Source organism: Ovis aries, chromosome 23, assembly GCF_016772045.2.
Source record: "Ovis aries strain OAR_USU_Benz2616 breed Rambouillet chromosome 23, ARS-UI_Ramb_v3.0, whole genome shotgun sequence".
In the NCBI taxonomy this organism is placed as follows: Eukaryota; Metazoa; Chordata; class Mammalia; order Artiodactyla; family Bovidae; genus Ovis; species Ovis aries.
In genome coordinates this window covers 42,139,101-42,164,694 of record NC_056076.1, presented here as the reverse complement: position 1 = coordinate 42,164,694, position 25,594 = coordinate 42,139,101, and the positions used below count along the sequence as shown (strand labels likewise).

The 25,594-nt window shown below is 44.1% G+C and overlaps 1 protein-coding gene across 6 annotated transcripts in view; it reads right to left on the bottom strand.

Moving 5' to 3' along the window:
* Positions 1 to 255: 255 nt before the first annotated feature.
* The window catches only part of RALBP1 (ralA binding protein 1), a 51,765-nt gene continuing 26,426 nt past the window's right edge, over positions 256 to 25,594 (bottom strand). For 4 of the 6 annotated variants that reach the window (XM_060405244.1, XM_060405248.1, XM_060405245.1 and 1 more), the window contains 5 exons: positions 23,564 to 23,913; positions 21,727 to 21,888; positions 20,613 to 20,744; positions 9,743 to 9,850; positions 8,141 to 9,483 (listed from right to left, as the gene is read on the bottom strand). In XM_060405244.1, coding sequence (XP_060261227.1) covers positions 8,878 to 9,483; positions 9,743 to 9,850; positions 20,613 to 20,744; positions 21,727 to 21,888; positions 23,564 to 23,913 — 1,358 coding nt within the window. In that variant the 3' untranslated portion in view covers positions 8,141 to 8,877. Of the gene's footprint in view, positions 5,205 to 5,620; positions 5,745 to 5,979; positions 6,102 to 8,140; positions 9,484 to 9,742; positions 9,851 to 20,612; positions 20,745 to 21,726; positions 21,889 to 23,563; positions 23,914 to 25,594 lie in introns of those variants that run through there. The other 2 variants (XM_060405247.1, XM_027961055.3) reach the window with 2 other exon arrangements.

The following is a 25,594-nucleotide window of genomic DNA, read 5'->3' as shown; positions in this document are numbered from 1 at the left end:
CATGGCTAAAATTTTAAAACAGACACTACAAGGTATCTCCTTATGTCTATCTTTATGTATGTCTACCTCCAAATGGTACTGCCAGAGTTAATTTGTAAAGAGCTCTATTTAATTAGGTTATATAGACAGGTGTGACATAAATCATATATTCTCAGAAATATGGAAACTAACCTAAATGTTTTTCAGGTTCATATGATCTAGGATAATATTCAGTAAATAAAAGCTGGTTTAAGTAAAACAGGCATGTCATTAAAGTTATTGACATAAAATATAATATTTTTATTCTACCTAGGTTTACTAAAAAATAAGCTGTTATCTCTGTTACAGAATTTGTCAGCAAGAAAGAGAACTTAAGATGATTAGCTGTTTAACATCTTGTGAGATTTTCATGACTGAACGTAATTGTTGAGAACAAGTGAATTAAATAGAGGTAAGATAAACGTTTATAAATCAACTTTCCAAACAATAGTTTTATACTTTACCGGTATGTCTACTTAAAAATAGTTTTCAAAATCTTTTTGGTAACTTGAAACCTTAAACTTATACTGAGAGATGTTAAGTGATGGACATTCATTAGATATCACTGAATATCTAGATCATTTTCAAATAAAATAAAAATTCTGACACATTAATTACTGAACAAATTTTTATCCACTTTTGGTTTTAAAGATATTTGGGTCTCTCTGTAAACAATTTTTGTGCCACATTGGAAAATTTAACAAGGATAAATGTGCTTCTAGAAATTATAAAATTATTAATTTGCCAGTCCACAGAATGCTAGTGCTAAGGTAGTGTTCACCAAGAATTAAGGATTCTAAGGGTTAAGAACTCTAATCACTAAGTCAGTGATAGTAACTACTCAGTATGAAAAGTAGATAAGGAAAGTAAAATGACAGTCCCAGGATAAGAAAGAGGAGGAAATCTGGGACAGAGCCTGGATGGACAGCACAGGATGCAGAATGTCTGTGGAAAAGGAAGTGTGTATGTGGTCAAGCAGGCTAAGACTGAAATGGATTAAAGCTTTTCTAAAAAATTAGTTTTATCATTAAAATACACCGGTGCAAAATTAAGAATTTTATTTTTCCCTCTGTTAAAAGGATAAAAAGTTCTCTTCGATTATTGTTCTGCTCTTTATATTATAAAGAAAGAGTTTGTGTTTACCTTTTAAGTAATCTGTGTGGACAGCAAAAATTTTCGGTTACAAGAATAACTGACTCTGTTTCACGTTATTTTTATCAGGTCTTCACTTAACAAAACCCAGTCTTCTAAACATTAAGAGCACTGACTTTTAAGGTAAACTTCTGTATTTCCCTTTAATATCTGCTACTGTCACCTTGCTTAAATAGATAATTAAGTATCACTGTATCAATGATCTGTGATCCTACTGAATTAAATGTTCAATCCTTTTGACATTTTCTCATCAAATTACTAAATAGAGGGACTTCCCTGGCGATCCAGTGGTTAAGACTTCATGCTTCCACTCCAAGGGGCGCAGGTTCCATCCCTGGTTGGGGAACTAAGATCCCTCATGCTGCAGCCAAGAAATTTAAAAACAATGAAAAAAAAAAACTACTCAGAGTCTTTTTACCTCAAAGTAAACTTGGGCTGGATGGCATCACTGACTCGATGGACGTGAATCTGAGTGAACTCCGGGAGTTGGTGATGGACAGGGAGGCCTGGCGTGCTGTGATTCATGGGGTCTCAAAGAGTCGGACACGACTGAGCGACTGAACTGAACTGAAACTCAGGTTTTCCAGGAGCCCTCTAGGAAATCAGAAGATTTGCCTCTCATCTTATAAATGAGATGTTAAATACTTGGGAAGAATTGTCAAATAAGAAATGATAATGATAAACCTTAGGTTATATTTGTAGGGACATATGTTCGTAATATGTATTCCAGAAATTGTCTGAAGTTTCTAGAAATGTATCAGTACTTTAGGATAATCATTGGACAGTGAGAGTAGTGTATGCCACAGAAATAACTGCATTTCCTTATCAAATGAAACCTCATCTGCTCTTTAATCACGGGCATTTTTAAGTCTTTTGTCCTTTACAGACAGTTACTGTTTTACACGTATGCCTTTGGAAAGAGCAGATATATGGAAAGCATCCTACAAAAGGCTCTTGGACCACGAACACCACTGCCAAGTTACAAGGTGTGGAACCTCGGCTGTGTATTTCACAGCTGAAGAAGGCCCCACCAGACATCTGGTCCTGTGCAAATGCTGGAGATCACAAATCAAACCAACCAGGAAGAGAAGTGGCTGACATCATGGTAAGATGCCCCCTCCCAAGAGGACTGAGAACATTTCTCTCCACTCCTCCTTCCCTCTCTGACGCTCCTTTTCCCAACTGCTACCCCAGAAGGCCTCTCTGGGTCTTCTACTCACCTTCTGTGAACCTTCCTCCAGCCTGGAAAGGGAATGCTATTGTCTCAGGCTATCACACAACAGGGTCTGACATGCATCTGAAGATCCTGTAGTTCTGTCCATCACAAACTCTGCCCTGATGCCCAGAGCGACAGTTGCTCTGGAGCAAACTCAGCCTTCTCTCGATCATATCAAGACCCTGGGTCTATTTCTCCACCTCTGGTTGGCAACTCCCAAGCTGAGGGAATACTGCATCTACGTGCTAGGCGGAGAAAGGGGCACCAGCACAAAACCACCCATGCAGCCTGCAGATCCTGGCATTTCCCCTCCTGAGCCTCAGACTAAGCCACAGTTAGCAGAAGGCATTCGTGATTCAAAAATCCCTTCCCTTGGCAGCTCTCCACTGCCCTGGCTAGAAGGTGCAAGAGGCTGTGGTCAGGGACCGCTCCTAAACTCTTCCAGACACTGCAGATGCTGCTGATAAAGCAAGAGCTGCCCAACAAAACCCCGACTGGCCAGAGTTGTTCTTGACTCCAGAAAACTGTGCGATTACCTTTAGCTGAGCACTGAGGTGTCCGCTCTGGCCAACACTGCTTGCTGCGTCTGGATAACAGCCCTGGAGAAGCGGAAACTCGGCTCCCTGAGGTCACTGAACAAGCTGCTGGGCTGCAGAAAGCAGTGTCTTCAGCAGGCTCTTTCCTGACTTACATGACTTTGGTGTAGGTCTCAGGGCCCCAGACACTCACTGGTGATGATCCTGCTGGGAAAGCCTTAATGTGTGTTTGTAGCACTCACCAGCAAGCAGACCAAGATCTCCCTAAGACTGGAGCAACAACAAAAAAGCAGCAGAAAGAACCACCAACTTACAGACTGTGAACCAAGGTCAGGACCTGTGAATGCCACAGATTCAGCAAAATCTGTGCAAGTTCCAGTGCGGCAGCTGAGAGGAGCTCCAGTGCCTTAAATCTCAATCAGGATTCTCAGGCTGAGAGTCTGATTAAAAGGTAAGTTAGCAGGCCCAAAACAGAGTCGCCTAAAGGAAGCCCGGCTCTCACCAAACTTGAGACCATCAGTGTCGGCTCCCCCAGAACCCAAGCCTGAAACCATCAGCCTGGAATCGCGGGACCTGCACCAAAGAGGTGACCCACTAGACAGACAGACCCCTGCCATCACCTACAAGACAGTAACCTGGCCAAACCCACCTTCCTGCCCAGTTGGGCCAGCTGACCTGGCATCACTCACACAAGCCACTGCAGATCCAGTCCAGACAGCTGCTCAGCACCAGCAGGGGTAGGGAGGGACACAAAGTGAGTTAGCACAAAACGTCCTGCTCACAAGCAGACCTTGAAGGCACGTCAGACCAGCTTCAGTACACTCAGGTATTTCAAAGGAAGAATGGGCACAGAAAACAAGAAGCTTTTTTTCTCCCTCAAATGGCTGTTGAATTTATTTGCTTAATCAATAATGGTCCTGGCAAAAATTAGTTTACCAACGCTGAGACAACTGTAATGAAATACTGATTTTAAAAATTCATGACACCGTGATAGAAATTAAGAGTTTACACAAACAAAAAAGAAACCTTCAGTATTGCCAGCAAATATAAAATAAATGTAACATGACCGACAGGACAGCAAGAAGGCTTTTATACATTTATATTTGACACCTGACCATATTTTCAGTCACCATAATATCTTCTCTCCAGGTTTAAAAAAATAGTATGCTGATTTCTATAACAAAGCTTTTTTTTCGTACAAAAATCAAATAATGGCCAACAAGTCACAACAGTGCAATAGGTAGAGAATAAAAAACCGCAGTTAACCAGGTGCTGAAATAAATACTAACCAGAAGAGGATGCGCCCTCAGGGGGTGTTTCCATCACCGGGACGTGTAGGTTTGTCTCCACAGCCCAGAGCCTCTCAGAGCCACTTGCTTGGACCCAATGGCACTGGACCCCGGTGCCTGTGAGCCTGACGCCACGGGTAACCAAGGTCGTGGGGGGAGGGGGTGGTCAGGACCACGGCTGACTCCCGAGGAAGTCCGATTCCTAGTACTCAGCCTGGCCCACCCGGCGTCCAGCAGCAGTTCACCGAGCCTGTGTAGACACCGACTGCAATCCTGTGTGAGCGCGCGGCTACCCATCGATATGGCTTATGCAGGCAAAGACACGCTTACATTCGGGCCCGAGCAAGCCAACCACGGCGCTCTGTCCTAATGGAAGGTTGAAGAAACATGCTGTGTGGACGCCCTGGTCCTCCCATGACCCAGGCCACCGGGGTGACTCGGGCGGGGCTGAGAGGGGAGGGTTGGGGGGCCGGCCGGTCAGGATGGAGGCCCCCAGGACCCGCACCGCAGAGGTGTGAAGGCACGGGCAAGTGGCGGCAGCGAGATCCTGGGGACGTGGCGGGCAGGGCGGCCCCGTGTGGCTCCCCCATGAACGAGAGAAAAATCCTGATTCTGCCGTAATAAAAAAGCAAAGAAAGACGATTTTTGGTTTAAAAAGAAGCCACTCAAGGGTTAAAATAGTTATTTTAAGTTAACAAAGGAAATGACTCTTCCAAGAAGCCGACCGTCTGGGACACCGGTGTGCCGACCAGCCGTCTCTGGAGGCCCGCGCGCCCTGGCCAGCTCTCAGATGGGCGTCTCCTTCCGCTCCCTGCCTGGCGACGGCCGCGCCTGCTCCTTGGTGGGCGGGGGCGGCTCTCGGGCGCCGGGCTCGGGCTCGGCCAGGGGTTCGGGGCGCGCGCGCTGCAGCTGGAGCAGGCGAAGCTGCACCCGCAGCTCGATGATGGCCTCGCGCTCCTCGTGAATGGCCTGGTTCAGGTGGTTATTCTTGATCTGCAGGGACAGACGCAGCGGCCGGTCAGCGAGGAGTCGCAACCCCAAAAACAGGCTGAGCCACTGCCCACGGCCAGCAGGCCTGCCTCCCTCTGGGCAGGGCCCCTCCCCCTCTGTGGACCCAGGGGGCTCCCTCCTTCCCGGGGGTGTTTTCCTGCTCAGCACTAACACGATCTGTAAACTGTGGGGCAGAGCGAGCTGCTGCCCGGGGCCTGTCTCCTGGCCCCCCAAATGGCTCTGAGGCCAGCAACCCCGGGAGGGGCGTCCCGGGTGGGATTCTCTGTTGTGTTGGAGCCCCTGCCGGAAGGAGCGACAGCAGCCCAGGCCCACAGGCCCCGTGAGAGGCGAGGAGCGAGTCCGATAAGCACGACGTGGACCCCAGCGCTCCCGAGGGCAGTGGCCCCGCGCTTGCGCACCTCCAGCTCCTCGTTCTGCCGCTGCAGGTCCTGCAGGATGAGCTGCAGTTCGTCCTCGTCCTCGCTCTCGCTCTCACTGTCCGACGAGTACTCCTCGGTCTCACTGCGGCCGTGCTGCTGGCGGCTGTGCGGGGACAGGACAGGGCGGGGAGCGCGTGACCCACCCTCACAGACAGGCTGGTGGTCTGCTTCCAGGCTGCCCAGCTTTCTAGCGGGTCCACTCGGGACAAGGCCCACCTCAGAGGTAATACAGAAGGTATGGAAGGGGGCGCTCTGCCTGGCCCCATCACAGGAAGGGCTGAGGCTGGACTGTCCTGCTCTCCCCAGAGTCCAAGTTGAGCCCTGACCCCTGCCCTCACCTCTGGATCTCGGCGATCTCCGCCCGGAGGCGTTCGATCTCTTCCTTCTCCGAGGCAATCTGTCGGCGCAAGAACTGCTCCATGGCTAGGAGCTCCTCCTGCTCAGTCAGGATCTCATTCTCCTAAAGCAGTGACACTGGTGAGCACCTCTGAAAGTCTAAGAAAGGTCGCTCTTCTGGGGTCTCCTCTGTCACCCTGAACTGTTTACGCCCATACACACAACACTGGGGCTTCTCTGGTAGTAAAGAATCTGCCTGCAATGCAGGAGACCCGGGTTGCATCCCTAGGTCAGGAAGATCCCCTGGAGAAGGAAATGGCAACCCACTCCAGTATTCTTGCCTGGGAAATCCCAGGGACAGAGGAGCCTAGCAGGCTACAGTCCACGGGATTGTAAGAGTTGGGAGTTGGACAGGACTGAGCAACTAACACTTCACACTTCATACACACACGTTAACCCACACGTTATAGGAAAGCTTGTAATGCACACCCCTAAAATACCCAGTTTCCCGAGCAAAGGTAGACTAACTTGCTTGGGAGGAATGACTAGATTTTCCTCAAGACATAAAACGGTACTTAGGGATCCTTGTTATGCAAAGGATCCACAAGAGGCCAGCCAGCAGGCACACAGCAGAGTACTAGGGACTGTTTCTACCCCAGCCTTTCTGAACACCTTCTCACAGAGAGTCTGTCTGAGGGCCACAGGGGCCTTCAACAGTGTCACCAGGCAAGAAAGGCCCCGGCGACATGCAGCTTGTCAGTATCATTGAAAGCAGAGCTGGTGATGGAAAAGTGTTCCCAGAAGAAATCTTTCCTCCTCAATACAAGCCACTGTCCTCCTCATCCCATGTCCCCAGGGATAATATTTAAACAGTAAATATGCATTTAACAGAATATGCATTTCTAAAACTGACATCTGTCCAGGATCTAGCTAGCCCCTCCAAACCAAAGAAAACCACCACAGCAGACAAAACTTAGGAGAGAACAGAGATGGAAAGCTATAGAAATGAGCTGGAAGCAGCCAAGGCCTACATTTCTTTCCAAACTAACAGGTGGCGGGAGGATAAGAACCTGTGATCAAACATGAAAGGTGCTGCGGTCAAGTTCACTTTAAAGTCCAATGGCCCAGTCTCCAGTGTGCATAAGAAACCCACAGAAGTCTTCAGTATGCATAAGAAACCTCTCTCAGAGCTGTGCTCCTCACAGTCCCCAGCGTTTCTAAACAGAGATGTTCATCCTTTTTATGAAAGCTAATGTTCCAAGAAACACCAGGATGAAAACTCTGAAATAAAGATGCATCTGGGACCTCACTCTCTCTTCAGGGGAGGAGAGTTACACATCCCTGACAGGCATGACAGAAAAGGAAGTGACAGAAAAGGACTGAAACTTGTAGGACTTTAGTTATCTCTGGGATACAAGGATGGTTCAACACAAATCAATGAATGTGATACAGCACACTAACAACATGAAGGATAAAAATCGTATCTCAAAAGATTCAAAGAAGCACTTGAAATGATTCAACATCCTTTCACAATAAAAACTCAACAAAGTGGCTATAGAAGGAATACCTTGACATGATACAGCTGATATGACAGGCCTACTACAGATAACCTGGTACCCCAGTGAAAGGCTGCAAGTACTTCTTCTAAGATCAGAGAGAGGACAAGAGGCCCAGTCTCACCACTTCTGGTTATGCAGTACCGAAGTACCAGCCGGAGTAATGGAGCAGGAACAAAGGTGTCCAAATTGTAAAGAAGTAAAATTGTCTGTTTACAGACAACATGATCTTATACACAGAAAACCATAGAGTCCATCAAATAACTGTTAGAAGTAATACATTTAGGAAAGTTGCAGGATACAAAATCAACATAAAAAAATCAGTTGCATTTCTACACACTACTATCCAAAAAAGAAATTAAGAAAACAAATCCATTAAACAAAGAGGTAAAATATCTATATACTGAAAACTACAAAATACTGATGAAAGAAACTGAAAACACTAAAGATAAAATGAAAGGTAACTCATGTTCATAGATTAGAAGAAATAATATTGTTAAAATTTCCATACTACCAAAGTGATCTATACATTCACTGGAATCTCTATCAAAATTCCAATGGGGTTTTGAGGTTTCCCACAGAAACAGAAAAAATAATCCTAAAATTCATTCAGAACCATAAAAGATTGTAAGAACCAAAGCAAACATCTTTTTTTTTTTTTTAGCCAAAGCAATCTTAAACAAAAGAACAAAGTTGGAGGCATCACCCCACAACCGAAAGAGTCCAGTACTGGCATAAAAACATACATATAGACCAATGGAGCAGAACAGAGTCCAGAAATAAATCCACACATTCACAGTCAACTGATCTTTGACAAGGACGCTAATAAACAATGGAAAAAGAACAGTCTCTTTAATACATGATGTTGAGAAACTGGTTTTCCACAGGCAAAAAAGTGAACTACCTTCTCTCACTACACACACATCAGTCACCTCAAAATGGACTAAAGACTTAAATATAAGACCTGAAATCATAAAATTATTAGAAGAAAACACAGGGAGAGTTTCTTAACACTGGTTTGAGCAAGAATTTTAGATATGACCTAAAAAGCACAGATATACAGCAGACAAAGGGGACTGCATCACACTAAAAAGCTTCCACACAGCAAAGAAAATGGAGTGAAGAGACAGCCTACGGAAGGAGAGAAAATACTGCAAACCTTACATCAGATGAGGGGTTAGTATATACAAGAAGAAGTCGGACAACTCTATAGCAAGAAAACAACCCAATTAAAAAATGGGCAAAGAACTTATATTGACATTTCTCAAAAGAAGACACTGAAATGGCCAACAGATCACTGTCACTCATCATCAGGGAAACGCAAATGAAAACCACCATGAAATATCACCTCACACCTGTCAGAATGGCTTTTATCAAAAACACAAGAGGTAACAAGTGTTGGTGAGGATGTGGAGAAAAGGAACCCTTGTGCACTGTTAGTGGGAATATAAATTGGTACAGCGACTGTGGAAGACAACACGGAGGTTCCTCAAAAATACAAAGCAGAGCTATCACAGTTCTAGCAACCCAGCTTCTGAATGTGTAACTGTAAACAGAACACTGAAGAGAGATGTTCACTGCAGCATCATTCACATCAGTCAATATCTGAAAACAGCCCGATGGCTGATGGATGAATGGGTAACAATGTGACATGCACATACTCATAATACGTAAGTATACACATGCCCACATAAATATACAAACACAGAAAACATAAACACACACATATATGTAACGAATATATTCTGACATAAGAAGGAGATCCTGGCATTTAATAGCACAGATGAACCTGGCAGACATGATGATAAGTGAAAAAAGCCAGACAGAAAAAGACAAATACCATATGATTTCACTGATTATTTGTGGAATCAAATAAAAAGTTGAACTCACAGCAGTGGAGAATACAACAGTGGTTACCAGGCCTTGGAGGGTGAGTAAAATAGGGAGGTACTGGTAAAAAAAAAAAATACAGCTGCATTTGTGTTGAAGGCCTGTCTAGAGAGGCAATGCTGATGACGACACTGTACTAAATGGTGGATTATGCCATGAGAGCATCTTTCAGGTGCTCTCATCACAGAAGGTAATTGAGAGGGTAACTGACTGTAGCAATCATTTCACTGGGTGGAGGTGCATCAAATCATGTTTATACCTTAAATATATATTTTTCTTTTTTTTTTAATATCTTGCAAAATACAGGAGTTATACTTACCTGGGCAAGAAGAATATTTATGACTTCCTCGTTTTCATTCATTTCTTCTTTGGAAACATCCTCTTTTGAAAGACTGGCTATTTCTTGTGCAATCTTGGTTTCACATTCCTATCCAACAAAAGAAATGAAAGCACTGGTCAGCCCACTGTAACACATTCAACAAACTCACACTGTCCTCGTTCCTGAAATTTCCTCCCCAGCTTCTAGATCTGAAAAACTAAGAGTGACACAGCCAGCAGAACCTCCAGACGGGGGCATCTGCTAACTGGGCCTTGACAGTAATGTGTGGATCTCACGCTGTGGATGCACTGGAGGAAAATGTTCAGTTTTAGCTAACGTGCTCAGCATTTCTGGAACCCTCCCATATAAACTGTCTTCCGTGATCCTTCCTTTTTGGAGGGGGTCTACTTTAAGCCTACAGTTAGTTGGTCTTGCCAATAGTACACAGTCAAGTAGCCACTGTCTATCACAACACTGAATGTCTCCAACACCACAAAGTACCCTTGGACTCCTCTGCCACCTGTTGCCGCTGGAAACCACTAACCTGCTTTCCATTGCTCTGGTCTCACCTTCTTTTATGTTTCATATAATCTGAATTAATCAGTAAGCAGTCTTTTTCCTGCCACGTTAAATTTCACAACTCATCTATGTTGTATCAGTAGTTTGCTGAGTAATATGCAAGGATATGAATGCACCCCAGTCTGTTTATCCGTTCACCACCTGGTGAACATTTCAGTCCTTTCTACTTTTGAGCTACTAATCAGACCTATAAAAACCATTAAGTATCTGCTCTGTGAGGGAACATGCCTTCTTCTGTTAGATAAACACTTAGGAGTGGGATTGCTGGGCCAGATGATAACCTGGTGCTTAACTCTGAAACTGCCAAACTGTTTCCCAAAATGACTGAAACAGTCAAGATCAGTAAAGCAGAGCTCCAGCTGCTCTACGTTCCTGCCAACACTTGGTATTTTTAATACGAGTCATTCTGGCTGGTGTGCAGTGGTTTCTCACTGTGGCTGATCTGTACTTCCTCAATGACAAACGATCTTCACATATGCTTCTTTATCATCCATATATATGCTTTGGTAAAGATCTTCAGTAAAGTGCTGTTCAAACTTTTGCCTTTTTAAAATTGAATTTTTATTGTAATAATCAAACACTCTGGCGGGGGATATTAATAATGACAGAGGCTAAGCATATGGGGTAAAGGAGTATGAATTCTCTGTACCTTTCCCTCAGTTTGTCTGTCAACCTAAAACTACCCTAAAAAAAATACAACTTAAAAAATTGGTTTGTCTTATTAAGTCTAAGGAGTTTTTAATACATTCTAGTTCAAGAACTTTATCAAGTATCTGTTTTTTGCAAATATGTCACAGCCTCTGGCCTGCATGGTCATCTTTTTAACAGTGTCTTTTGAAGAGTATGTTTTGATAAAATACAGTTTACTAAATTTTTCTTTTATAGTTCATGAATTTTTGTATTCTATTTAAGAAATCACTCAAACAGCTCATACAACTCGATAACAAAAATTTTTTAAAAACCCAATCAAAAAATGGGCAAAAGACCCAAATAGACATTTCTCCAAAGAAGACATACAGATGACCAACAAGCAAATGAAAAGATGAAATCATCATTGCTAATTATTAGAGAAATGCAAGTCAAAACTAAAATGAGGTATCACCTCACAATGGTTAGCATGGCCATCATTAAAAAGTCTACAAATAATAAATGCTGGAGAGGGTGTGGAGAAAAGGGAAACTTCTTACACTGTTCGTAGGAATTTAAGTTGGTACAGCCACTATGGAAAACAGTGCAGAGTTTCCTCAAAATACCAAAAAACAGAGTTGTCATACAATCCAGTAAGCCCACTCCTGGGCCTATATCCAGATAAAACTATAATTCAAAAAGATACATGCACCCCTCATGTTCACAGCACACTATTCACAATAGCCAAGACATGCAAACAACCTAAATGTCCACAGACAGATGAATAAAGAAGACATATATACATATATCTATCTATAAACACATACAATGCAACACTATTCAGCCATTTAAAAGCAGTAATGCCATTTGCACCAACATAGATGCAACTAGAACTGATCATACTAAGCAAAGTTAGTCCCCTTATATGTGGGATCTAAAATGACTCAAACTTATTTATGAAACAGCAAAAGACTCACAGACACAGAGAACAGACCTGTGGTTGCCCAGGGAATGGGAGCATGGGGGAGGAATAGACTGGGAGGCTGGGGTTAGCAGATGCCAACTACTATACACACAATGGATGAACAACAAGGCCCTACTGCACAGCACAGGGAACTCTATCCAATATCCTGTGAAAAACCATAATGTAGAAGAATATGAAGAAGAATGTGTATCTGCGTGTGCATGGCTGATTCACTTTGCTGTAATTAAAACAACACTGTAAATCAACTATACTTCAATTAAAAAAAAATTACCGCCTAAGCCAGTCAGTAAGATCTTCTCTGTTTATTAAGTCAGTCTACGATTCATTAGCACTTATTTCTATATATGTTGCATGGAAAGAGGAGGAAAAAAAGCTCTCTTTTTTTGGCATGCTGCTGCTAAGTCGCTTCAGTAGTGTCTGACTCTGTGCGACCCCATAGACGGCAGCTCACCAGGCTCCCCCGTCCCTGAGATTCTCCAGGCAAGAACACTGGAGTGGGTTGCCATTTCCTTCTCCAATGCATGAAAGTGAAAAGTGAAAGTGAAGTCGCTCAATCGTGTCTGACTCTTAACAACCCCATAGACAGCAGCCTACCAGGCTCCCCTGTCCCTGAGATTCTCCAGGCAAGAACACGAGTGGGTTGCCATTGCCTTCTCCAATGCATGAAAGTGAAAAGTGAAAGTGAAGTCGCTCAGTAGTATCCGACTCCCAGCGACTCCATGGCTCCTCCGTCCATGGGATCTTCCAGGAGTACTGGAGTGGGGTGCCAGTGCCTTCTCCGCATATAGGTATCCAATTGTTACAGCACCATTTGTTGAAAAGAAAAAACTTCCCTAGTCAATTGTCTTAGCATCTTTGTTGAAAATTACCTGCCCACACATGTGTTGGTCTGTTTCTGGTCTTTCTATTCTGTATGCCCATTCTTATCGAATACTGACTATTGATCACTGTAGCTTTACAGAAAATCTTCATCAGGTGACGTGAGTCTTCCAATGTAGTCCTTTTTCAAAACAGTTAGGTCATTTATATTTCCTCATAGTTTTTTTTTTTTCACAGAGATTTTAGAAAAGCTTATTAATTTCTACCAAAATCACCTGTTTAAATTTTGATTGGAGTTGAATCCACAGATCAACTCGGGAAAACCTAACATCTTAACAATATTGTGATATAAACATATTTCTAATTTATTTATGTTTTCTTTTTTTAGTTGCACTATCCCATAGTTCACTATCCCCAAAGAGCGTGGGCGGCTGTGACTGCGTACAAGCACGGGAGAGACGAGCTACCCCACACTGAGGTCAGGGGCAGCAGCCGGGAGGACCCCATGCCCGAGGAGCGGCGGCCAGGAGGAGCTACCCCATGCCTGAGGCCAGGGGCAGTGGCTGGGAGGAGCAACCCCATGTCCAAGAAGCAGTGGCTGTGCAGGCGCAGGAGGGCCTAGAGGAGCTATTCCACGTTCACGGTCAGGAGGGCTGGTGGTGAGGAGATACCCCTAGCCCAAGGTAAGGAGCAGTGGCTGTGCTTTGCTGGAGCAGCCATGAAGAGATACCCCATGTCCAAGGTAAGAGAAACCCAAGGTAAGACGGTAGGTGTTGCAAGAGGGCATCAGAGGGCAGACACACTGAAACCATAATCACAGAAAACTAGTCAATCTAATCACACTAGGACCACAGCCTTGTCTAACTCAATGAAACTAAGCCACGCCCATGGGGCCACCCAAGATGGGCGGGTCATGGTGGAGAGGTCTGACAGAATGTGGTCCACTGGAGAAGGGAATGGCAAACCACTTCAGTATTCTTGCCTTGAGAACCCCATGAACAGTATGAAAAGGCAAAATGATAGGATACTGAAAGAGGAACTCCCCAGGTCTGTAGGTGGAGAAATAACTCCAGAAAGAATGAAGGGATGGAGCCAAAGCAAAAAAAATACCCAGTTGTGGATGTGACTGGTGATAGAAGCAAGGTCTGATGCTGTAAAGAGCAATACTGCATAGGAACCTGGAATGTCAGGTCCATGAATCAAGGCAAATTGGAAGTGGTCAAATAGGAGATGGCAAGAGTGAATGTCGACATTCTAGGAATCAGCAAACTAAAATGGACTGGAATGGGTGAATTTAACTCAGATGACCATTATATCCACTACTGCGGGCAGGAATCCCTCAGAAGAAATGGAGTAGCCATCATGGTCAACAAGAGTCTGAAATGCAGTACTTGGATGCAATCTCAAAAACGACAGAATGATCTCTGTTCATTTCCAAGGCAAACCATTCAATATCACAGTAATCCCTCTCTTCCTCTCCTGCGTGCATGTGGTCTTTCTCTCTCTCTCTCTTCCTCTCCCACATGTGCGCGCTCTCTCTCTCTCTCTCTCTCTCTCTCTCTCTCCCCCTCTCCCATGCGCTCCTCCACTCTCTTCCCTTCAAATCTTTGGGTTGGCATGCCCTCACACTTTGAGGATGGATTCTCCTGCTATCTTCCAAATAAAATAGAGCTGTAACACTGATTTGCCTAAGAGCTATAACACGGTTTGTCCAAGACCCGAGAGCTGTGACGCGCCGAGGGCTTTAATGTCCGTTGCTCCAAATCTTTGTTGTGACAAGACAAAGAACCAAGGAACATACACTCGCATGACATCTATGGTGCCGTGACTCGGATGTAACCAGGCTGAAACAACCTCTGCGCGGAAGAGGCCAAGCACAGCAGGAGCCCAACTCAGCGAAGCTCCTGCGCTAGAAGCAGAAGGCGAAGAAACCCACCACAGGGGAAGGCCCATCGTGCTGGAAACCGGGACAGTGAAAAATAAACTCAGCAGAAAGGTCACGCGGCCCAGTCTCGGATCCCAGAAGACCTCCAGTTAAGAGAACAGGAGAAGGAGGCCAAGGCCCAGGAGAAGGAGAGAAAGAAAGAGACAAGGCATGCCCAGATGCTGGCCGCCCTCCAGAGAAGCCCTATGGCAAACCCCGAGTCCTTGAAGGACAAGGCACGAGGCAAATGCCTGATCTGTAGACAGGCGGGGCACTGGGCCAAAGAGTGTCCAAACCGCGACAAGTCTCCTAGAACGGCTTCCCACAAATGCCATCAACTGGGACATTGGGCGGCACTCTGCCCTTGGGACCCAAGAGCCTCAAGGTCAAGCGCCAAGCCTACTCTCACGATGGTTCAAGAGGACTGAAGCAGCCTGCTCCAGCCAGCCCGCCTGTCACAGATAACCATCACGGGGCTGGAGCCAAGGGTGCAACTGATGTGGCAGAAACCTTGGACCACTGGACAAAACCCCAAGAGGGATTGTCAGAAGATCCTCTGACCAATTCTGAGGAAATCTGGTACACTGATGGAAGCAGCTTTGTCTTGGATGGAAAAAGAAGAGCCGGCAGTCAAGGTACCAGGACATGACTCCTAGATTAACTACTCACAAGTCAAGCCATGGAAGAAGACAGAAGAGGACACTCAATACATCTGTGAGCCCCTGGGAGATCTCAAATACCTATTCAGGACTACCAATGAGTGCCATCTGAATGAATACCCCCAAAATCTAGTTTTGGGGGGTAAGATTTCTCAGGATAGCTCTAAACAGCCAACACAGCTTGACAGAGATTGTATTCCAAAACAGACAAGAGATAGATCTTCTGATACCTGAACAAGGAGGGACTTGAGCCATCCTGGCGATGTGAATTTAAAAATGAATAATGACCCTACTAGTCCTTATTATGCTATATTGATGATACTTATGATTATTCCATGAACTGTCAATTGTCTAACCTGCTTTGTCTCTGCCCAGGTCAACAAGCTACAACATGCAGTGCCAGTTCAACAAAGATATAAAACTACAGCCGACCACGAAAAATATCACACCCTTAGATGGACACCGCTATAAGGACTCTGAGGCTTGAGACTAGCAAGAGGGGGAGGCCCAAAACCCCTCACCGCCCCAGTTCAGCAGGAAGTAGCCAGAAAGACCTCAACGCCCCTGTTCCCAGAGAATTGGGCCTCCCATCTCTTGAGGGGGGAATGTTAGGTAGGTAGAATAGGGAAACGGAGTCCAAAATGGCAGTGGCTAAAAAACAAGGAAGGTCAAAGGAAGGTCCGAGGAGCAGAGTGAAGACTTCAGGTAGAACGAACAGCACTCCTGGCTAAGCCCAATTTGCATAGGGCAGGCCCAGGGGGAGGAAGAAAACATATAAAAGGAGGCGCCAAAGCGTTGCTCTCTCTCTCTTCCTCTCCTGCATGCATGCGCTCTCTCTCTCTCTCTCTCCCGCGTGCGTGTGCTCTCTCTCTCTCTCTCCCTCTCTCTCTCTCCCCCTCTCCCATGCGCTCCTCCACTCTCTTCCCTTCAAATCTTTGGGTTGGCATGCCCTCACACTTTGAGGATGGATTCTCCTGCTATCTTCTAAATAAAATAGAGCTGTAACACTGAAAAAACAAAAACAAAACAAAACACAGCAATCCAAGTCTATGCCCCAACCAGTAACGCTGAAGAAGCTGATGTTGAACGGTTCTACGAAGACCTACAAGACCTTTTAGAACTAACACCCCCAAAAGATGTCCTTTTCATTATAGGGGACTGGAATGCAAAGTAGGAAGTCAAGAAACACCTGGAGTAACAGGCAAATTTGGCCTTGGAATATGGAATGAAGCAGGGCAAAGGCTAATAGAATTTTGCCAAGAGAACACACTGGTCATAGCAAACACCCTCTTCCAACAACACAAGAGAAGACTCTACACATGGACATCACCAGATGGTCAACAGATTGAAATATATTGATTATATATACTGATTGATTATATTGTTTGATTACATTGATTGATCAGATTGATTATATTCTCTGCAGCCAAAGATGGAGAAGCTCTATACAATCAACAAAAACAAGACCAGGAGCTGACTGTGGCTCAGATCATGAGCTCCTTATTGCCAAATTCGGACTTAAATTGAAGAAAGTAGGGAAAACCACTAGACCACTCAGGTATGACCTAAATCAAGTCCCTTATGATTATACAGTAGAAGTGAGAAATAGATTTAAGTGCCTAGATCTGATAGATAGAGTGCCTGATGAACTATGGACTAGGTTCATGACATTGTACAGGAGACAGGGATCAAGACCATCCCCATGGAAAAGAAATGCAAAAAAGCAAAATGGCTGTCTGGGGAAACCTTACAAATAGCTGTGAAAAGAAGAGAGGCAAAAAGCAAAGGAGAAAAGGAAAGATATAAGCATCTGAATGCAGAGTTCCAAAGAACAGCAAGGAGAATAAGAAAGCCTTCCTCAGCGATCAACGCAAAGAAATAGAGGAAAACAACAGAATGGGAAAGAGCAGAGATCTCTTCAAGAAAATTAGAGATACCAAGGGGACATTTCACGCAAAGATCGGCTTGATAAAGGACAGAAACGGTATGGACCTAACAGAAGCAGAAGATATTAAGAAGAGGTGGCAAGAATACACAGAAGAACTGTACAAAAAAATCTTCACGACCAAGATAATCACGATGGTGTGATCACTCACCTAGAGCCAGACATCCTGGAATGTGAAGTCAAGTGGGCCTCATAAAGCATCACTACGAACAAAGCTAGTGGAGGTGATGGAATTCCAGTAGAGCTATTTCAAATCCTAAAGATGATGCTGTGAAAGTGCTGCACTCAATATGCCAGCAAGTTTGGAAAGCTCAGCAGTGGCCACAGGACTGGAAAAGGTCAGTTTTCACTCCAATCCCAAAGACAGGCAATGCCAAAGAATGCTCAAACTACCGCACAATTGCACTCATCTCACATGCTAGTACGGTAATGCTTAAAATTCTCCAAGCCAGGCTTCAGCAATATGTGAACTGTGAACTTCCTGACGTTGAAGCTGGATTTAGAAAAGGCAGAGGAACCAGAGATCAAATTGCCAACATCTGCTGGATCATCAAAAAAGCAAGAGAGTTCCAGAAAACATCTATTTCTACTTTATTGACTATGCCAAAGCCTTTGACTGTGTGGATCACACAGCCAAAATTCTGAAAGAGATGGGAATACCAGACCACCTGACCTGCCTCTTGAGAAACCTGTATGCAGGTCAGGAAGCAACAGTTAGAACTGGCCATGAAACAACAGACTGGTTCCAAATAGGAAAAGGAGTACGTCAAGGCTGTATACTGTCACCCTGCTTATTTAACTTATATGCAGAGGACATCATGAGAAACGCTGGGCTGGAAGAAGCACAAGCTGGAATCAAGATTGCCGGGAGAAATATCAATAACCTCAGATACGCAGATGACACCACCCTTATGGCACAAACTGAAGAGGAACTAAAAAGCCTCTTGATGAGAGTGAAAGAGGAGAGTGAAAATGTTGGCTTAAAGCTCAACATTCAGAAAACTAAGATCATGGCATCTGGTCCCATCACTTCATGGGAAATAGATGGGAAACAGTGTCAGACTTTATTTTTGGGCTCCAAAATCACTGCAGATGGTGACTGCAGCCATGAAATTAAAAGATGCTTACTCCTTGGAAGAAAAGTTATGACCAACCTAGATAGCATGTTGAAAAGCAGAGACATTACTTTGCCAACAAAGGTCCGTCTAGTCAAGGCTCTGGTTTTCCCAGTGGTCATGTATGAATGTGAGAGTTGGACTGTGAAGAAAGCTGAGTGCGGAAGAATTGATGCGTTTGAACTGTGGTGTTGGAGGGGAGACTTGAGAGTCCCTTGGACTGCAAAGACATCCAACCAGTCCATTCTAAAGGAGATCAGTCCTGGGATTTCTTTGGAAGGAATGATGCTAAAGCTGAAACTCCAGTACTTTGGCCACCTCATGCGAAGAGTTGACTCATTGGAAAAGACTCTGATGCTGGGAGGGATTGGGGGCAGGAGGAGAAGGGGACGACAGAGGATAAGATGGCTGGATGGCATCACTGACTCAATGCATGTGAGTCTGAGTGAACTCTGGGAGTTGGTGACGGACAGGGAGGCCTGGCGTGCTTCAATTCATGGGGTCGCAAAGAGTTGGACACGACTGAGTGACTGAACTGAACTGATCCCATAGTTCATTGCAAACATACAGGAATACAACAGACATGTATATCCGATCTTGTATGTTACAGCATTGCTAAACTCACATATTCAATTTTGTATAGACTCCTTAAGATTTTATACAGAGACGATCCCATGATCTGTGTATAAAGACTAATTTCTCTCCAATGCGTATGCCTTTTTTTTTTTTTCCTTATTTTGCTGCACTGGCTAAAACACCTCTAGTACAATGTTGAACAGGAGCAGTAAAAGCAGAAATCCTTGCCTGTATACCCAATCAATTCCAGAAGAAAACATTCAGACTTTTACCATGAAGTACAATGTAAATCACAGATTTTTTTCTGTAAATGCTGTTTATCAGGCTGAAAAGATAAGAGTTTTTATCAAGAAATAAATATCAAATTCCGCTACATACTTTTTCTGCATCTTTTGTTATGATCTCATCATTTTTCTTATTTTCAGTCTGTTAATAGAATGAATCTTTAAAAGTCATTTATTCCTCAAAGTTAAAATCAACTTGATAGAACCTTTGGAGCATTCTGTGAATTAATAAGCAGACATGAAGACAGCTTCAAGAAACTAGCAAAGCAGAGGTAAGCCATCCCATTCTGTCTTGGCTCTGGTTTGTTATGTCACAGTTCCTTTATCCAAGAGAGATGCAGAAGAGAGAGAAAGGAAGCCACACCCACCTGGGTCAAGACCCTGTGTTAAAGGCTGATGGGTGACACCACACAGTGGACAATGACCACACAAGGCCTGGTTGGTCTTTCACTAAAACCTGATTCCAGGACAAGTCATGAAGGGAGTAATTAAAAACAGGCATTGTAAGCAAAAGATAGATAATCTGGTAGGCAGAGGAAAAGGAGAAAGGAAAATGCACAGAGGGCATCTGCAGGTCCTGGAGCGCAGGGCAGACACCTTGTCGCTGCCTCCTCTCTGACAAAGCCACCACCACACCCATGCAGCCCGCCAGCCCTCGAGCCAGAGCACTGCACTGTCCGGTCTCTCAGCAAAGCCACAGCTGTGACCACCACGCACCACGAGGTCCATCAGACAGATGCCAACTTGTGTCCCTCGGAAGTGCTCTTGGACCCTGGCATAGAATCTGCACATGGGTGTAGGAGGGGCCAGAGATGTGGAACCTCAACCTCAGACTGGCCAGGATACTCACAGAGTCCCAGCGCCAAGCAACACACTAAGCCAGAGGGAGACCAACAGTCTGGCTTGCAAACCCCAAGCTCATCGAGCAGAACGTGTCACCTACCTGTTTCCAGGAAAAGAAAACCCCTCCTGACCTTTGATACCTCCATGTGTAAGGCCTCCAATTCCCCTGCAGCCTTTGAAATATATCACCACTGGACTGCTTCTCACCCTGGAAACCTGTTTACAGGTCCAACCAAGCCAGAAAACAACAAAACTGACATCTTTTAGTCAAACAGTGTAATTAAAAAACTCAACTTCCTAAATTAAAGGAAACACTTCCCTGATACCAAGCTGAAGGATCAATAGTCCAGAACTGGAAACATGTGAACAAATCTCTCATCAGGGAACTTCCCTTCAAAAGGGATTTGTTGACATACTTAAAAAAAATAACTTAGAATAGTATGTAAAAGATTTTAATGCATTCTTTTTACACTTCATCATAAACATGATATACCAAAATAATAAATTTACTCACTTGTCTTTTAGCTTCTCTCAGTTTTCTCTTGAGGGCTGTCAGAATTCTTTGTACTTCCCATAATCTCTCCTCTTTCGATAAATCCTTTATCCCGCCCTGTAGATCTCGATGTAAACAATTCAAAAGAAACTCCTAGAAAGTAATACACCACACACTGAATAGGATTTCACGTCTTATCATCTTAAAGCCACATGCCATTTCTAAAGATGCAAAATCGACTACTTTTCAGTTATCATTAAAGAAATGACATAATGGCACAGATTGTGTTTTCAAGGCTATGACTGAAAAATCCTCTGTAGTTTTTCTGCCTGAGCACTAGGTTCTAATCCATCAGCACACATTGGTTCCCAGCAGTCAATTCACATCCCTTCCCCCAACAATATCAACTACTAAGAAACAGGAACTTGGAAAGGACAGGGAAGAAAAGCAAGCAGGGATCTGATGTGTTACATGAGAACAAAAGATGCAATAATAATCAAACGTAAGTAAATGTCTTAGTCTTGAGTTTCTTACTGGGCTTGCCAAGCACACACTACTGACCAGCGCTATTTCAGGAAAGCACAGGATCCGGGGTTAAACCCTGGTTGTAAAACTTGGTAATAAACCAGGTGACACAGAGTAAGTTATTTACCTCTGCCAACTTTCATTATTCTCATCTGTAAATAAGGCCAATAAATGCAGCCTTGTTCAGATAAGGCAACATTTTTGGACTGCTTGAAACATACCTGGCACCTTGCTGAACATTTTTAACACATTATTTCATTTAAGGTCATCTTCTGATCAAACCTAGGAGAGGACTTACTTTTAAATGCAATCCCCAAGCCTTAAGGTTAAGCAATGTGCCTTATTTGGTCACTCAGGAGCAGAGCAAGAATTTCAAGCCAGGTCTTTTGATTTCCAAACCTGTGCTCTGTGTACCATGATATCCTGAGTTAATGAGCATGAATCAGCATCACATGGGAAGTTCTGGCCTTGGTGTGCCATGAAGAACGTGCCCGAAAGCTACATACACACAGAAGCGCTAAAGGGCCAGGGACTCATGGGCCGTCAGCACCCGTCTCCCGCAGGGTCAGTGCGAGGGCAGCTCGGGGGCCGGAGGGCGGGAGGCACACACCTGTCTCCGGATCTCCTCCTTGATGCTCTCCTGCGTCTCGGGCAGTGTGGGCATCGTGGCCATGTTAGACCATCGCAGGGGCTTCGTCACTTGCTTCAGTGTCACATTTCCAAAGAGCTCTTGCACGTGCGTGAAAAATACATAGAGAACACGATTGCTAATCTAAAAAAAACAGGATTTACAAGAAAAATATTAAAATCATTTCATTTCATTTGTGTCTATTGCCTAAGTACCTCTTTTAATCCTCAGGAGTCACAAGACATGCTTTGCTACTTAATGGCCAATTTAAAGAAGAGAATGAGAAAGTATGGATTAAGTGGTAGACTCAGCACTATGAGGGACTAGGGGAAAAGCCAAGAAAGGGATGCAGAGGCTGATTATCATTGATTTATTCTGTTTTAGCACTAGAGCTGGAGAAGGCAATGGCAACCCACTCCAGTACTCTTGCCTGGAAAATCCCATGGACAGAGAAGACTGGAAGGCTGCAGCCATGGAGTTGCTGAGGGTCGGACACAACTGAGCGACTTCACTTTCACTTTTCACTTTCATGCATTGGAGAAGGCAATGGCAACCCATTCCAGTGCTCTTGCCTGGAGAATCCCAGGGACAGCAGAGCCTGGTGGGCTGCTGTCTATGGCTTCGCACAGAGTCAGACACCACTGAAGCGATTTAGCAGCAGCAGCAGCAGCACTAGAGCATTAACTGATTTTTTAAATCCTACATTCTTTATTTTCCGGTTACTATGAGGCATTCTAACACACACGACTGGATCAACTGAGGAACAGGCGAGCCTGTGGCTACAGAGCTGGGCTGAGCATGGGAACCCCAACTCCAGGGACAAACACCTTCCAGGAAACTCCAAAGCTCAGATGCTAAGACACCAGGATGTTAGGTGGCTAAATAGCTAGTAAAAGAAACTGTTTCCTACCTAACTTACTCTGACAACACACCTGCATCTTCTGTGACACCACCATCCCTATTATAGAAATACTACGTAATAATGTAACATTTACCAAATTCTGAAACTTAACTAACAGGAAATTTAAGGAACATCTTGTTTCCAAGCTATAAGCAATGAGCAATGAAGGAATCTTCAGTGAAAGAAAAAAAACTGTTACACGTAACAGTGTGCTGTAACAGTGACCAACAAGTGACCTGGTGTATTCACCAAGAGGGCTTAAAACAAAAACTATAATCCCTCATTATTCTGCCCTCTATTTCTGGCCAGAGTGAAATACCAGTAACTCCAGTAAAGGAACTCACCACACATTCTATGCCAGCACCAAGTGAGCAGCAGGAAACAAAGACCAGGAATTTACGTTACAAAGAATCACCACCCACCTCCTTGAAATGCCTCCCCAGGTTAAGATTCTATAAAATACTTCATATAAGCTTCATGACTGAAACCTTCAGGTTAAGTTCCTGACCAAATGAATAATGTCAGGCCCCCTTGGGCCTGAGTCTGTATGTCTGTGTGACATGACTGAGCAGTAATGCTATTTGATGGAGTAACTGAAATCTTTAAAACTCTGCAGATGAACTGGGACTGCAGGTACCCAGGCTCCTCCTCCACTAAGGACAGGTCACTGTCATCAGGAGCTGCTTATAGACCTATACCCAAACCTGAACAATACTCAGATTTCATAGGCACAGCTAAAAGGTCAACATGCCTACCACCTTTCACGTCAACACCATCCACACTGTGAAAGAAAACAGCAACACTCAAGCCAGGCCCTTGCCCACTGTCCCTGGTCCACTGCTTGGTGTATGACTCGGAACAGGAAGCGCCCTCGCCCCAACCCCAAGGGCCCACATGTGTGCCAGGAAGGCCGTGTACCTGGACAGTGGGGCTGAGCACTATGGAAATGTTCTGGATGTTCATTTTTGTTTCCAGTTCCTTGGCAATAACATGGTCCATGTGCACGATGAGCCAAGAGATGAGAAGGCGGCTGCACTCGGGCAGCTCTTCCAGCAGGCGCTGGAACTCCTGCACCTTCTCGGCCTCCGAGCTCCGGCCACATGCCTCCTCGAAGCGAGGCAGGAGCTCCTTGGTCAGCAGGTTCTCAGGCAGGTCCCGCAGGTACTGCTTTAGCAAACTGGCCACCGTGTTCGGTTCATACTCTTCCAAGTTTGGAGACTCCTCTCTGTCGTAGGCTGCTTTCAGCTCATCCACCTTGGATTTAATTCCTGAGAACATTCAAATTCAGAACAAATAAAAGTGTCAAGAAAAAAAAATCAAATACACAGCTTTCTTCCCCAGCATGCCCACCATCACCCCTGGGGGAGATGGGAAAAGAGCCAACCTGGCATGTTAACTGTTTGTCTGCATATTGTTCACACAATTCCTCCGTGAATAAGAGAGAAGGCTACACTCTGAGGACGAATTTAGCCAAACGCTAAATGATAATGGAAAAACAATACTCAGAACAAAGATCACAGCAAACACAGAAACATTAAGCAAATATGCCAATCGATTAAGGGAAAATATGTTTTTAAAGATTAGGTAGGCAAAAGTTAAACTATAATTCGAGCATAAGCCTTCCTCTATATGAGTGGCCAACTGCTTTTTCTAACCAGTCACAAAACTGACAATATAAAATACAACTCAGTACACACAAGCACGCTGCAAAAAGGTGTGGGTGAGTACTTTTTTATAAATAAAAATTGTATCAAATGGAAAAGGTGAGCTCACCATCTAAACAAAGTGTCTGAAAATTATTCCCCAATAAATACCTAATTTCTAATAATACCTAATATCTAATTTCTACATTTAAATTCTTTACATGTTTTCTTAATCTAAAACAGGGCTAGAACCAAAAAAAAAAGTGAAATCTGGGTTACTAAAATCTAATTGTCTTGCTTTTCTTATTGGTCAGAAAGAAATACACATAAATGTTTTTAAGACACTAAGTATGTAAGTCTTGACTCCAATCTGCATTTAAGACAGAATTCAGTGACACTGAGTGCTCACTCATGAGAGCACAAAGTAGCTTCAGCTGTCTTCAATACTTGAAACTTCAGGCCAAGGTGTGACGCTATACACAACAGAATGCCACTCAGCTACAAACAAGAACGAAATCCTGCCACTGGCAACAGCATGGCTCAACCTGGAGGGTGTTAAGCTACATGAAATAAGTCAGAGAAAGACAAGTACTTCCTTTCTGGAATCTAAACAAACAAAGCAGCGAATATAACAAAAAAGAAACAGACTCAGACATAGAAAACAAGTCAGTGGTCACCAGAGGGGAGAGGAAGCCTGAGGGCTAAGTTAGAGGTGGGGAACTAAGAGGCACACACTCAATATGCAAAGTAAACACACTCCACAGTACAGCACAGGGAACACGGCCAGTGTTTCACAACAACTGTGACTGGAGTATCATCTTTAAAAGTAGCGAACCACGGTTGTATCTCTGAAACTTAAAGAATATTGTACATCAACCATACTTCAATTAAAAAAAAACTTTAGGCCAGTTATTGAAAACAAGCCATGAATTGAGGCTGACATTGTAATGGTAAACATTACAAAACCTTTTAATGGCATCACAGTAAATCAGTAACTCAATCCAGCACTGACAAAACCCCCCCAGCAATTCCAAATATGAAAATAATAATATGGATTTTATTTTGCTATAATCTTCATTTTGAGGTGGAAAAGTTAGAAAATAATTCCTATTTTCTTACTTTTCTGAATAAAATATGGTGATGATAACTTTAATTGAAATTCCTGATGACCTCCTCTCTCATGAATACCTTGTAGATGTGTAATTTTGCCCCAGCAGTGCCTGCCCAGAAAATGGCACAAGTGAACAATTAGAGTATGTGTTTAGTCTGTTACTCAGAAATTGTTACCAAAATGCTTTTAAAAACT